Source organism: Xenopus laevis, chromosome 7L (assembly GCF_017654675.1).
Source record: "Xenopus laevis strain J_2021 chromosome 7L, Xenopus_laevis_v10.1, whole genome shotgun sequence".
In the NCBI taxonomy this organism is placed as follows: Eukaryota; Metazoa; Chordata; class Amphibia; order Anura; family Pipidae; genus Xenopus; species Xenopus laevis.
Genome location: NC_054383.1, coordinates 106657364 through 106673684, shown reverse-complemented (window position 1 = coordinate 106673684; position 16321 = coordinate 106657364). Strand labels below are relative to the sequence as shown.

Below are 16321 nucleotides of genomic sequence, written 5' to 3'. Positions count from 1 at the left end.
TTCCTCCCACACTCCAAAAGAATAGAGGCAGGTGTTTCTACCTTTAATTACACACCATTCCATTTTCTGTTGTTCCAGCAATTCTCCACCGATGGCTTCAGGCCACATATCATCCACTTGGCCATTTCTCTGATGCTGGGATGACACATTCCCTGCTGTAAAGTAAAATCAGATCAGAACCACAAAGGGGGTTCCATGACCATAACAGGTGGAACATTTCGACTTATGTGCAATATGTTATGTGGTTTTCTGGTGTAGGGTGTGTATGGAGGGTAGCAGAAGACTTTGGTATGGTAAGGTATAGGACCACCATTGTACGCATTGATGCTCCTGTCAATAAATGGTGTGCACGGTGATAGTTCTTATATCAAACCTATCAGTCACTGGCTGGATTGGGGAGATGGACAGACTATATGCAATTATCCAAATTTTAATGTGCTCAAACTTAGTTTTTTCCCAATAAATGGACCCTACAGTATTGAGGATATGAATACTATTCCAGTGTATGCAGCATGACTGTCTATTAATACATCTGTCTATTTCTGTTGTTGCTATATATTGAAATATGTTATGCATTATATTTAAATTCTGGCCTGTTAAAGCACTTGAACTGGGTAGCCATGTACTGTAACACACTGAGTTAGAAATAGTTGCTAACAGAGTTCTTTTTTTAAGGGGTCCCCCAGCTGAGTTCCCACAGTCAGCTTATTTAAATCAAGGCTGAAAGTGAAAACAGGCAAACTGACGGAAGCAAATTAGAAAAAAAAAAAAGCTTTTAACATTTACATAACACCAAAGGTGTCAAATACAGGAAACTGCTGAATCCCCTGCATAAACCAAACAATGAGAGAACTTAAAAACAACAGGGTTATTTGTGTGGGTTTTACAAGAACCACTGAAATCATAATAATTACAGCATGCTATCATTATAACTAAGCAAAGCCCAGTTGGGTCAAATATAAATGTAGGACCCCCTCACCTTAGCACCAAGCCGAGTTTATGAAGGTATAAATCAGTTCCACCCTCTCCAGATGTCTTCACTTTGAGAAATCATGGATTCCAGCTTGGATAATTTATTTAAACATTAGCAATATTAGTTTTTAAAAGGGAAGTTTAGGGAGTTATTTTTGGTAGTAATCTATATTTTTATAACGTGTTTCTCGCTTGGTGAAGGTAAAACACAGCTGTCACAACTAAGATGTTTCTGTCGTCAGTTCTTGACGTGACCTGTTTTCATGAACCTGTTTACATAAAAGTTAAGTAAACGTTTAAGGGTGAAGTCAATTGACTATGTCAGATGTACTCAACTCCAGTTATGAAGAGTTATTCAGGCTTCTTAAAATCAGACCTTTCTTGAGTGTGTGCCCAATGTTAGCTATTCCATATATTTTCAGATAGGGACAAAAAAAATGTGGTAAAGACATTGGCCGAATCCCATGCTCTAAAAATCTTGAAGGCTTAAAGCCAGGAAAAAGTACCAGCATCCCCATAATGTTGTTGAAATTGCAACAAAGCTCCAAACTGTCCATCAGTCACACATTTGAAACAGAAGAGCAAGTTGCTTAAATCAATGCAAAATTCACAAAGGCACTTTCATCCATAAATGCTCATCCACTGCAGCTGGTCAGTCGTGTCAATATTTTGCAGTCTGCACATTGCACCTTTTCACTGACCCATGTCAGCTGGAATTAAAATGTATAATTAGTGTTATTATAATTAGAAATTTACATTACCGATCGCTAAATACATTGCAGGCAAAAACAATGCCTTATGGCTACAGAAGCTCTAAGACATTTGCAGGAAAAATTATAAATAAATTTGCAACTGCATGTATGAGCATGTGTGGGGGTGAATCAAAAGGAAATTCACTGGCACACAGGTAATACTAGCAGGGTAAACCCTTGCTATTTTATTCAGTGGTTTGCAGCATGTGTGGGGGTGTGCATAGTAATAAAGGACATTTCCACTTATAAAGTGTAATCTGACCTGACATTTTTGGTGCTAATATCACTTAAAAAACAGTCTCACTTTGGTAAATGGAAATATCACATAACTGGAAATACATAGTATGTTACATTGAAAAAAAGATACGTTCATCAACTATTTTAACCTGTCTAACTGCCAGTTGATCCAGAGGAAGACAAAAAAACCCAATTTGAAGCCTCTCCAATTTGCCTCAGAGGGGGAAAAAATTCTTCCTGACTCCAAAATGGCAATCGGACCAGTCCCTGGATCAACTTGTACTATGAGCTATTTCCCATAACCCTGTATTCCCTCACTTGCTAAAAAGCCAGCCAACCCCTCTTAAAGTTATCTAATGTATCAGTCTGTACAACTGATTCAGGGAGAGAATTCCACATCTTCACAGCTCTCACTATAAAAAAAAAACCCTTCAGAATATTTAGACGGAATGGGTGACCTTGTGTCAGCTGGAAAGACCTACTGGTAAATAAAGCATTAGAGAGATTATTATGTGAACCCCTTATATATTTATACACAGTTATCATATCACCCCTTAAGCGCCTTTTCTCCAGTGTCAACAACCCCAATTTGGCCAGTCTTTCCTCAAAGCTAAGATTTTCAATACCTTTTACCAGCTTAGTTGCCCTTCTCTGTACCCTCTCTAATTCAATAATGTCCTGTTTGAGCACTGGAGACCAAAACTGTACGGCATATTCTAGATTGGGCCTTACCAGTGCTCTAGATAATGGAAGAATGACCCCCTCCTCCCTTGACTCTATGCCCCTTTTAATACAGCTCAATACCTTATTTGTCCTTGATGCTACTGACTGGCATTGCTTGCTACAGCCAAGTTTATCATCTACATGGACTCCAAGGTCCCTTTTCATTCTGGATTTTCCTAGTGCAGTCCCATTATGTGTATAAGTGGCTTGAATATTTTTACATCCCAGGTGCATGACTTTACAACACTGAATCTCATTTGCCACTTAGCTGCCCAGATTGCCAGTTTGTCAAGGTCCTCCTTTTGCAAGGATGCCGCATCCTGAATGGAATTAATTGGGCTGGATTCTTTTGTGTCATCTGCAAACACTGATACATACAATATTACTACATACAATATTACTTACAATACCCTCCCCTAAGTCATTAATGAACAAGTTAAATAAAAGTGGGCCTAATACTCAGCCTTAAGGGACCCCTAATGCCGAGCCTTAAGGGAAACCTTTTACCACACCGCAAAAGTAAGAACACCAAAAAAAATGTGAATTGTTTGTGGCTATTTCATAAAAGTGGGTATTTTTTACAGTGCCAGTTTGTGACTTTACAGTGATTCATTGTTTAGAGTAATATTTTGCTGCTGGCAATGCTGAACAAAGGCATTTATAGGCTGATCATTCCCAAGGATTCTCACAATGGCTGAATTAAACTTCAGCAAATTGTTCTATGCACTTATATGAGAATAAACTCTTTAAATGAAGGATGTAAAACCCATGTCCTTAAGCCGTGTGATCCTGTGGAAAAAAAAGGTCCACTGTCAGGGGTGCATGGGTCAAGGGACATTCATTTTAGGAAAAACAGTGAAAAAAATAGTAGGAGAACTGTATGTTTTCTCGTGGGAATGGCTGTGCTGTGCAGCTCACACAAATCTGGTTCAAGGTGCACAGCAAAGTGTCATTGGGCTCAGACCAGCTCTGTCCTTACTACTTGCCATTGGGCAAACAGTAAGGACACACCCCATTGTGGTCTGCGTCCCTAACTTGCACATCTGAATAATGTGCAAGTTAGGGCACATGTAAGGGGCTAGCCGACGAGCCTTCCCCACCCCCTCTTCGATAGAGCACTCCTGAAAACAGGTAGCATTATATTCATGGGATATGAGCAAGTCTGTGAGACTTCCGAGACAGACTTTAGAGACCTGCTATATAATAGCCATGGAGGAAGGCAGTGCACAAAGTGCAAAAAAAAGGACAATGGTGATGTATCCTAACGTCTTTCTAACCTTTATCACATCATCAACAGAAAGCCTGAAACCTACAGTTCCATGTTGGGCAACCAAAAAAAAAAACATTGGACTCCCTGGGTATGATCTTTATTCAGCCTGGAAAGACATGTGTTGGAACTGGAAATGGGAAATCAAGTCCCATGTTTAAAATTTGCTGTAACATTTTTAATGTATAAAATGTTGTTACATTTACCCCTAGGTAGAACGCCTGCCAAAAATCCCTCCTCCACTCACCAAGCAAACCACCCTGGAATGCCTGCTGGTGTGTAAAAGTAGACAGTGTCACCAACCTCCAGAACCTCATGGCCAAAGACATCAGGGTCACTTTGTCTTCAACTTTTTTGAGGGAAAGCATGCTCTACCCCAATTTACAGCTTTACCCCATATTAATTAAACACAGTAACCTAAAAAAAAGATAGAACAAAAATATCAGTACCGTGTGGCCATAAATCATGGGTGGCATGTCACTTATTATCCTTGCTGTTTTTCTTTCCACTGAATTCAGGCCCATGAATCCTTTCTTCCAGCTGCTACCCAAAGGGTTGAAATATTGTTGAGCATCAACACAATAAACAAATGGCTCTTTTGTCCTGAAACCTGCACATATCCATACCATGTGTAAATATGAGGTCTGTCTTAGCATTTACTGATGAGCATGCTAACCATTATATCTTAACGACTTTAGCATTCCAAATGACACAGCCATTCAAAGCATCCATTCCCCTTTCACACCCTTTACTGTAAACTGAAACCAGTTTTGTTCTTTTAATACCCTCAAGAACCACAATGTATCAACCTCATGTTGTGATATCCAAACTTACCTTGACTGCTCAAGGAATACCCATTAAAATGGATGCTAATATTATGTTGATTCTGTTAAATGTGAAACTTTTTTAAAGACTGATTTGTTTTGTAACTTCCAGGTTTCTGATGAACTAGAAAATGACAAAATGTGCTTAGAGAACAACCAGAATGGATCGTGGAACTGGCTTAAATTCATTCGAATCGCCTGCTCCTGTGATGAACAAAATTTAGAAGTGTGCTATCTAAATGACCAGGTAAAGCAGCAATATTTAATGCTCTGTTAGTCTACAGATATAAGTGTGCTTACCACGACTGGAATTGATGTCTCTTATGACGAGAAATAAATGACTCCTTCAACGGTAATGGGAACATAAAAATAAATAAATGAATATTTTTTCTACACACATTAGAGTTATTCACCTCCATTACAGGGTTTCCTGATCCCTAGTACAGATATTCAGCATCTCCATTTTCTTGTATGTTTTTTCCCCTAAAGGCTTTGACCCATGTGCCATTATTATTGTAAGTATGTGAAGTAGAACCTTGTCCACTCAAAATTAGACAAAGGCCACAACTCATTTTATGCCGGTCACTGAACAGCTTTGGCACAGAAAAGGCTTTTTGATCTCTGCTGACCAAAGCCTGATTCAGACTACTCAATCACTTTGATTAAACCCAAGTGCTCACTCAAAGGCACACTGATCCAATCACACACACAATTACCAGCTGCAACTGTTGACTGGCAAGTAGCCTCCGGACAAGTAAAACATAAACATGAAACCTTTGCTGATACAACCCTCTGTCATGCTGATACCCAACTTATTAATTTTGGTATTAACAAAAAAACACGGCGGTAGCGGTAGAAAAATAGGATGGTGGTGCAAAATCAAATGGTTCTCATTATTTTTATAATCTTTAACTGTAATATTCATCCTTTTCTGCTAATACAACATTCTATTGTGAGAATATTACAAATATATGAACAATTATTTCCACTGCAACAAAAAGCATGTGATCAATGTTACTATTACCAACCTGTAATGGAAATCCCATCCACCATCGGAGCAGATTTGTGCAGATGTATAGTATATATAGAGATATATAATAAATCTTAATGGAAACTTTGATAATTTGTTTTGAAGATAGTCTTAGAAAATTGCAACTCAATAGTTGCCTAATCAACAACATTATTATAATTATTATCACATAATGCTGATTTTTATTCTTAATTTTGAGAGATTTTATAATGGTTTTCAATCATCCCCATAAATTAAAAAAAAAAATCAAAAGCTTAGAAATTCAGTGCATGTACTTGACCTCATAAATATTAAGGCTTTTATGTTGTTGGATGACCTTCTGCTTGATCTCCTTGTAATATCATGCACTTATTTATATGCATAGATTTATTTTTGTATTTTCCCGATTCCACTGCTGATTTTGTTCTTGTTGATAAATCTGTGCTACTTTTTTTGTTAAATAATTAGCATCATGCTTTAACAATGTGAACATATAGTGACACTAAAGTGATTGAATGCAGATTAAAAGAGTGAACCGTCACATCGTTTGATGTATGGCCTCTGAGAACTTTTGTTTGAATGATTGGTGCATTTCTCCCCTATTAACACTACTCTGAGTATACTGGCACATTAAAACTAAAATATCATAATTACTGTATCACAATAAGGTTGGCAATATTTCATGTTGTCCAATCTTTTAAAAAAAAAATGTAGATTCAAGTTTAGAATTCCAACAAATATTCTTAAATTTAAATGAAACTTTCTATACTTGTCGAAGAATATTACTACTTGCTTTTTGCCACCCAAGACATTTCAGAACTGGATAATTCTAGTAAAATCATCTTATTTATGGTTTGGAAAATCAGACTGAGGGGCTTCTCACTGCCTTTATATAAACAAGAAAACTCCAACAAGAGAACTAATGAGGTGGGAATCACCTGGCCCAAAGACCCTTTTCCTAATTGCAAAACTGAAAAACCATTGACCGCAATCACAATCTTGGTTTCTAGCAATGAAAAAAAATGCCTGAATGGAGATTGATGTTCGCTTTTTCCCGCTGGAAGGAACAGAAGACAGTTGTAGTTGAATGTTGACAGTGATGGATAGAAAGTCTGCGTCCAACTGGGGAATAAGTTTGCCTTTGTTTGAAAAACAGCACTGGAGGTTCCTATTAGCCAAATAGAGAGGACAAATTCAAGAAATAAATTCTGCATAAAATAAATAACTTGATATTTGAGGAAACCTTGATTCTGTGTTTAATGGAGGATTGCATAATGAGCACACTGGTGCCATCTTAAAATAAAAGCCAATAGTGTTTTTTTTTAAGGAACATTTTTGCAGACCCCTTGTGTTGCAGAATGCATACACAATTATTCATTTTCAAAAATGTATGTTATATATATATATATATATATATATATATATATATATATATATATATATATATATATATATATATATACATGTTATCAATGATTTTAAACCCAAAGGCTTGCAATAAAAAGGTTACAATTTAATAATTGAAGCCTAAGATTTCTCTTATTAGCTCTGAGTAAATCAGGATGACAAAAATCTCTGCTCCCAATCATAATCAAAGGTCTTATTGGCTGAAAATCATTTCACTAGTAGGGGGCAAGCAAACAGTAGAGACCAATTAGATTATTTCTGGAATTGACTCTAGATCCCTACAAACTGAATTCTCTCCAAATTAAAGAAATTACCAGGCTGGTGCATGAATAGTACAGTTGGCTTATGTAAACACTTATCACTATCAATAAGCATACAGTATATCTTGCTCCAGATTTGAGGATTCATTGACTTATAGAAGTGCAAGTGCTCCGGTACTTGAGGGTGCCCCTTAGGCCCATCCTCAGTGCACATGCACCTCTTTAATCATGGGGTATAGGCTCTGTTCTTATTGAGCTTCTCATTTAATTTTGTATTTTACCATTTGCACTATTTGTAAAATGCGGGCCTTGGTAAGTAGCTCTTGTTATAAACAACTTATAAACAACTTATTTCCTATCTATCCATGTTGATCTACATACCTAAGAAGTATCTGCAATCTAAATGCCTGTGTGATTTTTCTGTTCAAATATATGGTACAGTTATAGGATCTGCTATCTAGAAACCCATTATCCAGAAAGTTCCAAATTACAGGAAGGCCATCTCCCACTGACTGATAAAATAACTCAAGTTTTTAGAATTTTTTTATTTTTTTCTGTAATAATAAACCAGTTTCTTGTACTTGATCCCAACTATCCCCATAGTTCATCCTTTTGGATTTATGCAGAGGCACCTGCAGTAAAACCTGACACCCACACGCTTATAAGTCATCATTTGTTCAGTTAGATAATGTTCGGATTTGGTTCTGCCAGGCTCTTGGATTCAGACAAATCCCAATCTTGCTAAAAATTGGTTGGGTTTGGCAGAATCCCAAACTGAATCTGAATGTATTTGTAGACTTAAATTATGGAGATCCAAATAACAGAAACCACCATGTCCTGCGCATTCTTGATAATAGATCCCATACTTGTATTATATATTTGCCATTTCATTTCATTCCATTTCATTCAAATACACTAGAGGGCAGATTTTTTAAAATCACTCGAATCGTTAGATTTTTATTCGATGGTAGGATTGCCAAAATCGGTGAAAAAACTTCGAATTCGAAGTTTTTCAATTCGATGGTCGAATTTCGACGTTTTTTGTACTTTGAAATTCGACCCTTGATAAATCTGCCCTCGAATGTCCCCAAAAGCTATTTGTCAAGGAATATACATATTAATACAAATCAAAGATCCACAAAAACATTTATGATTGAATTTTTTTTAAAAAAAAAGTTTTAAAACCCCTAAATGACATACTATATAAAATGTTGGTGTGATGCTGGGATTTGTGACCAACACTAATGCAGTTCTGCCAGTTAAGTCATCACTAATGCAGATAGTTGATTTTTGTTTTTTATGTCTGTGCTCTTTCTAATCCCTTGTTTTAGCAAAATTAGTAAATTTGTATTACTGAATGGGTAATAAGGGAGAAAAATGATGATTTTGTCTTTATTTTTCCTTCCTTATGCATTTTGTAAGTGCTTCTGTTTCTCATTCTCTGGGCTGTGTAGTTGCCAAGATGAATACATTGCAATCACAAATCTCTGTTCCTAATCATCCCTACTGCGTAGGCTTCATAATCACAATGAAGTATATATTGTCAGAATACCAACAGATATAAATGGCATAGCATGCACTTTAGGGGGGAAAACATGCTTGTCATTGAAGGGGAAAGCCTATCTCCACTTGAAGCTCCACGCTAGGGACTTCCTTAGACCACTCGGTGTTGTTCAATTGCAAAACCCCTGTGTATAATGAACAGTGTACAATGGTGATTGATAAGCAGGAGCTTTGGACACATGAAAAGAACATATCTGCTGCAAATCATCAAGGTCACAGGATGCACTTTATCCCACAGGCAGCTGATTATGACAGTCTGCGGGTTAATATGAATAGGGATAATGCAAATTGGGTTATTTGCAATTATCACTGGGGTGTTAAGAGTATTGCCTTTATTTTTAACTCAGGCTTGAAAGGTCACTCACACTCAATTATATACTATTGAAAGGTGTCTTACTTTTCCATCAGGAAACAAAATTGCTACTGTATTGCATGGTGGACAAAAGTCTGCCCTATGCATGATTGGAAAGAATAAGACCTCATAAGAAGAACCTTCTATCTATATATACGCCGTATTTTGTCTTTCTCGTCAATCTTCCAATTGCACAAAGTGGAGAGGGTGCTGCCCTTACCTGAGCATTGAAACAAACTAGGGTGCCCAACATGAGACTCTCAAACTGTTGTTGAATTTCTAATCTAAGCATTGGACATCCCTTATGTATGTAAATGGTGTAATAGAACTGTATTATAATATGTAAGGTAGTTTCGTGGACCATATAAAGCAAGAGGCTTGTGGTGGATTTAAACGTGTATCACTAAGTTTCACTTATGATATATGACATCCCTAGACACCATTGATAAGGTGATACTTTACTGGCTATGCATGGCTCTTGTTCATTCTATACTTTCTTTGTATACACAAGTTTCTCCCCAGTTTCTTTGTATATACTGGTTTCTCCCTGGTTTCTTCAGGGCTCCTAATATGCCCTGACATCATCCCTGCTACCCATAACCATAATAGCCTTTCAAAGAAAGGGATCTTTTATCTCCAAGTTATGGACACAAACAATTCTGCATGTCTTTTCTTAAAGAGTAAAACTAGGATAAGATACTATATTCAAAAAGTTACTGCTTTGTTAAACGTAGGTCAATAAGTAAATGCTAACCCTTCTTTTAGGTTAGTAGTAGCAATTTTAACTAGTGATGGGCAAATCTGAACCAATTTGCTTTGCCAAAAATTCACAAAATGGTGAAAACGCATTGAAGTCTATGGGCGACATTTTTTTTCACCCATTGGAGTCAATGGACATCAAGGTGAAACTTGGCAATAAATTTTGCTCATCACTAGTAACAATAACAATGAATTTGAAGCCTCACAGAGCAATACATTTTTAGTTCCCAGTGTCATTGACCTCCAATAACCATGTAGCATTTTAAACTGCAGAAAAGGAAGGCAAATACTGATTAATATCTTTATTTCTATAGTATATTTTATAGCATTTCACAAAGATTATACATCATTAACATGAGTCCCTGCCGCAGTGGACCTTACAGTCCCTATCAAATTTGCACATTCAGACAATTTTATCAGAGACCAATAAACCTGCCTGTATTTTTTGGAGTGTGGGAGGAAATCAGAATACTTGGAGCAGCACATATAACATCCTTAGATAATGCCCCAGTTGAAACCAATCCTGGGACCCCAGCAATACCAAGCAGCAGTGCTATCCATTGCACCACCATTCTGCCCAAGCCAAAAATAAAACATGCTGTATATAAAATGAAGACCAGTCGAGGGGTTTTTAAAAGTAAACATGCTAAATGTTAACTTTAAGTTGAAATTCCCTTTTAGAAAGAAAAAAAATGGAGCCATGATAGAAACCTAGAGTGCTGGAGGTAATAGTTGAGTTGTGTGTGACCCTATCTATACATTTCCTAGGTCCCATCATAATGTCATTGCCACTAATCTAGCACATTTTAACTACTCATCGTAATAGTATATGTAGTAGGTAAAAAACTGTTACAAATTATTCGATTTTAATGTGTGTACATACATAGTTGAATTAGTGGGGAAAAAAATCTACCTAAATTTGAAAAACAAATGCAAAGTGTATGTTTTCTGCTGCCTAGTAGTGGCAGCAAAACACATTGAAGTCAATGGGCATCAAAATAATTTTTTTTGTGAATTTTTATATGCGCGACTATTTGGTCCAAATGCATTAAAGTCAATGGCCTTCCAAATAATTCTGACACATGACAATTTTTATGGGCGTGCCAATTTTAACACACGACAATTTTTTTTGATGTGGCTGACTTTTCACAGTGGAATTCGAATATCGAAGTCGAAGGATTTAGCGCAGATAGTCCGATCGAACGATCGAAGGATAATTCCTTTGATCGAACGATAAAATCCTTCGAATCGAACGATTTGAAGGATTTTAATCCAACGATAGAAGGAATATCCTTCGATCAAAAAAAGTTAGCCAAGCCTATGGGACCTTCCCCATAGGCTAACATTGACTTCGGTAGCTTTTAGATGGCGAACTAGGGGGTCGAAGTTTTTTTTAAAGAGACAGTACTTCGACTATCGAATGGTCGAATAGTCGAATGATTTTAGTTTGAATCCTTCGATTCGAAGTCGTAGTCGCAGGTCGAAGTAGCCCATTCGATGGTCGAAGTAGCCCAAAAAAAACTTCGTAATTCGAAGTTTTTTACCTTCGAATCCTTCACTCGAAGTTAGTGAATCGGCCCCTTACCAAAAGAAAAAAAGTAATAAACAGATTTAAGACAAAGCAGTGAAAATAAATATATAATTCTGGTAGATGGGTCATAATACAAATCGATATTTCTTTGACCTTTTTCAGCAAACAAGAAAAAGTTGGCCAAAATAATTTTTTCTAGTCGTTTTGAGACATGTTTAGAATCATATGCACTGAAATTACCTTGAGGTATTTCTAAAATCGTTACTTATGAGCATTCCATTAGGAACAGATGGCAGTAGGTATGGTTGACTACTTGCCTGTAAGAATATCTTAGAAAATAAAATAAAAATATCATGCTAAGCACAGAGTAGTTCAAACTATCTTCTATCAGAGAAACAGTAAATCCTGATATGACATTTGCATTTAGTGAATAGGTCTTTTTTTAGGCCATATCATATCCAACCTGTGCATTTATTTAAAATGTACCCAAGGGCATCCTGGATTGGGGACGATTGGCTGTTTTGAATTACTCTCAGAAACATATTAGCATGAAGCTAAAGGGAAAAGGGGTTTTATTAGCATGTCTACCATTTAATTTGTGATATTGGTATAGAACTGATGTTTTTTTTTCTGAGCTGGGAATACGGTCTTATTTCCATAATCTAATTTACAGTACAGGGGAAATTAGAAGACTTAAGAGAATGTAATAGAAGTCATTAAGAAAAAGAAAATGCTCAATGCCAGCATTTATTCCTCTGTGCATTTATTTAATGTAATCCACAAAATATTCAGCGACTCTTCTACTCTTCTCTTTAAAAAAAACTTCGACCCCCTAGTTCGCCATCTAAAAGCTAACAAAGTCAATGTTAGCCTATGGGGAAGGTCCCCATAGGCTTGGCTAACTTTTTTTGATCGAAGGATATTCCTTCGATCGTTGGATTTAAATCCTTCGAATCGTTCGATTCGAAGGATTTAATCGTTCGATTGAAGGAATTATCCTTCGAACGTTCGATCGAACTATCTGCACTAAATCCTTCGACTTCGATATTCGAAGTCAAAGGATTTTAATTCCTAGTCGAATATCGAGGGTTAATTAACCCTCGATATTCGACCCTTAGTGAATCGGCCCCTAACAGTATAATCTGTACCTGTTTCCAAAATAGTGAAAAAGTAATTTTGCAACCAAAAAAAATATACCACCTTCAAGCAGGTCTTATGCATACGCTGTACACAATGAATAACTGTCTATTGAACAATATTGAAAATTCTAAAAAAAAAAAATATTTTGTTCCCAATTCTTGGTAAACTTTGAGACTTACATTTCTCCCAAAGAATGAAAGGGCTTGTGTTAATATTAATATGGTATACAGAAAATTCAAAAACAAATTCTTAGGCTGTACTTTCAATTGTTGTAAAGAAGTAATCAACTCTTGTATGTGTTGTGGGTAAGCTTTAGGATTCTTACTTTAGGTTCAAAAGTCTCCGTTGGCATATGCTTGTGTACATTGGGGAGTGACAGGTATTTTCCTCTATCTTTGTTTTAACAGAAACTGTGTTACCATTGCTATGTTAGACATATGGATGTTGAGTATAGATTGTAATAGCACATGTAAATGTTGATGGAGGTCTAGTAAACCATAACAACCAATCAGCAGCTCTATAACTGAAACTTGATGATTGCTTGCAATCGTTTGTGGGAACTGGAGTAAATCTGATTATTACTACTATAAAGGCGTTCCATAAAGAACATTAGTATTCACCCTTTATATAAATTGTCCATAACAAGGACCTCACACTGCTGCTGCAATTTATCCTTTGTAACATTACATATAGCTTTTAGACACACATGCTTAAACTGTATAAGAATAGAGTACCCTAAAAAGATGTTTATCATGTAGTTGCCTGTGGGTTGGAGGCAGTGACTACGCATTGAAAGATTCTGAAAAATATGCAACCTGGTAGTAAAACCACTGTGGTTAATACATGCTTAATAAAAAAGACGTGTTAAGCAAAGGTGAAAAAACTTAAATGCCAATGTCTGTATTTTCCACTGCTGTTAGTAAAGGAAAGAAAAGTGTGATTACCTAAAATAAGGCCTTGGGGGGTTACTGACATAATATATGCACTTGGTAAGTTGTAATTCACATGGTTACACACCTTATCTTAACGATGAAAAAAAAGCATTTGACAAAAAGTTGTATTCTACTTCCAGCAAGCAATACTGTATGCGACTGGGGTAAAGTATTTCTAATGTGTAAATAACATGCAGAGAAAATAGACTACATTTTACCCCAATCTAGTATCTCACAACAACCAACCAAAAGTAAGTTTTTACAGATTTATACATAAATGTATACGATAGAGCTCTCTGGTTAGTGTTTTTTTTTCTTTTAGCAAGTGCTCTAAGACTGCAAAGAAGGAATATGTTGGGGGCATTTACCCTTTCTTTTTTGTACTTTTCCACTCCCTCACAACTTCTATTAGTTCTCCTTATTTCTCTGCCAAGTGCCCCCATTTTGGATTCCCAGTGTTCTGTTTTTGGACACTTATCCAGCCACCAGGTCAGTATTGGTGCCACCCTAAGATGGGTAATGGGGCCAGGTACTTCCAGTGTACGAGTAAAGGAAAGCCCTAGAGCTATAAACGCTGCATTTTAAGGGATCCGAATGACCAGCAGCCAGATTACACTGGTTTATATTTAAAGATTGGCAGAATCAGATGTAGCTGTGATTGGGTGAGAAGGAATGAGATAAGGCAGGGAAAAGCCAAGCTGGGGGTGGAGAAAGACAGGGATGTGATGTCAGGGGAAGAAGCAGTTTACTTCCTTATCTTCTGAGCAGGTAGAAACATCCCACCCACCCTTCCCTTTTGTGCATATTTTGTGAAATGTCAGGAATTTCTTTTTATGTTCTTATATTTATATTAATAAGCAAATGTGGCTGTATTCCTGCATGTACTGTTATATTGTGGTTTCTGTACTGTTATACAGTAGAGTTTGCATGTTATTATTCATGTTAAATGAATGTCAAATGCTTGGGGGCACATTTACTATGGGTCGAATATCACCCTCGATATTCGACCGTAGAAGTAAAACCCTTTGACTTCGAATATCGAAGTCGAAGGATTTACCTAATTTCCTTCGATCGAACGATCGAAGGAAAAATTGTTCGATCGAACGATTAAATCCTTAGAATCGAACGATTCGAAGGATTTTAATCCATCGATCGAACTATTTTCCTTCGATCAAAAAAAGCTAGGTGTAAGGGCCCGAAGGCGCAGTTGGAGTGAGGACCAAGGAGGAGGCAGGTAGCAAGCCGATATCGAAGTACAAAGGGATGAGACGAGAGAATGGTCGAAGTCCAGGCAAAAGTTCAGTTCAGGCAGCGAAGAATCAATCCAAAAGACAAGCAGGAGTCGGTACACGAGAAATCAATAGCAATAATCACACCCAGGAATACACAAGGTAAGACCTATATTTGGGCAATGATAGCAATGTCCAGAGGCTTAATATAGGCCAGGTATGGCGCCAATTTGGACGCAATGGCGTCAAGGCGTTGGTTCCGACATCCTGACGCTGACGCATTGACGCCGGCGCACGTTCTGACGCCGGCGACCATTCCGTCGCCGGCGACCAATCGGCAGACGGGAGGAAGAAGGCGTCATAGAGCCGCAACCAACAGGATCCACATGGTGAGGTCGGGAGTCGCCATCTTGGACGCCGTCGCCATCTTGGAAACCTTCCATTTCCATTACACTAGGAAAGCCTATGGGGCTAACATTGGTGCTCGGTAGGTTTTAGGTGGCGAAGTAGGTGGTCGAAGTTTTTTTTAAAGAGACAGTACTTCGACTATCGAATGGTCGAATAGTCGAACGATTTTTAGTTTGAATCATTCGATTCGAAGTCGCAGTCGAAGGTCGAAGTAGCCAATTCGATGGTCGAAGTAGCCAAAAAAATACTTCGAAATTCGAAGTATTTTTCCTTCTAATACTTCACTCGAGCTAAGTAAATGTGCCCCTTGATCTAGGGAATGCTTCTGATCGGCATTAGGGTCAGGAAAGAATTTTTTTCCCTCTTGAGGCACAATTAGCAGTGGCTTCAGGCTGGGTTTTTTTGCCTTCCTCTGGATCAAAACAGTGGATATCTGATAATATACTTTAAAGGAGAAGAAACTAAGTAAGCTTTATCAGAAAGGTCTATATAAATATACCAGTAAACCCTCAAAGTAGTGCTGCTCTGAGTCCTCTGTCAAAAGAAACACAGCATTTCTTTCCTTTTATTGTGTACACAAGGGCTTTTGTATCAGACTTCCTGTTTTCATCTTAAACCTCCAGGGCTAGGACTTGAGCATGCTCAGTTTGCTCCTTTCTCCCCCCCCCTCCCCTCCCTGTTGTAATCTGAGCCCAGAGCTATGAGTGAGCAGGGAGAGACTCAGGAAGGAAGTGATGTCACACCAAGCTAATATGGCAGTCACTATCCTAAACAAACAGAGAGCTTCTAAAGCTTTTTACTCAGGTATGGTAAAACATTTTGCAGAATAAATATAGCATTCTAGCTTGCACTATTGCAGCTAATCTGTTGGTAATAAAATGCCTCCGTAGCTTTCCTTTAAATTTTTATTTGTCACAGCAGTGGTAGGACCGTGCCAGAGTACTGCACAGGTAAAT

At 37.4% G+C, this 16321-nt stretch overlaps 1 protein-coding gene across 3 annotated transcripts in view; it reads left to right on the top strand.

Moving 5' to 3' along the window:
* The window catches only part of LOC108696629 (histone-lysine N-methyltransferase PRDM16), a 439218-nt gene that overhangs the window by 362478 nt on the left and 60419 nt on the right, over positions 1–16321 (top strand). For all 3 annotated transcript variants that reach the window (XM_018226160.2, XM_041569449.1, XM_041569450.1), the window contains exon 4: positions 4888–5022. In XM_018226160.2, coding sequence (XP_018081649.2) covers positions 4888–5022 — 135 coding nt within the window. The remainder of the gene's footprint in view (positions 1–4887; positions 5023–16321) is intronic.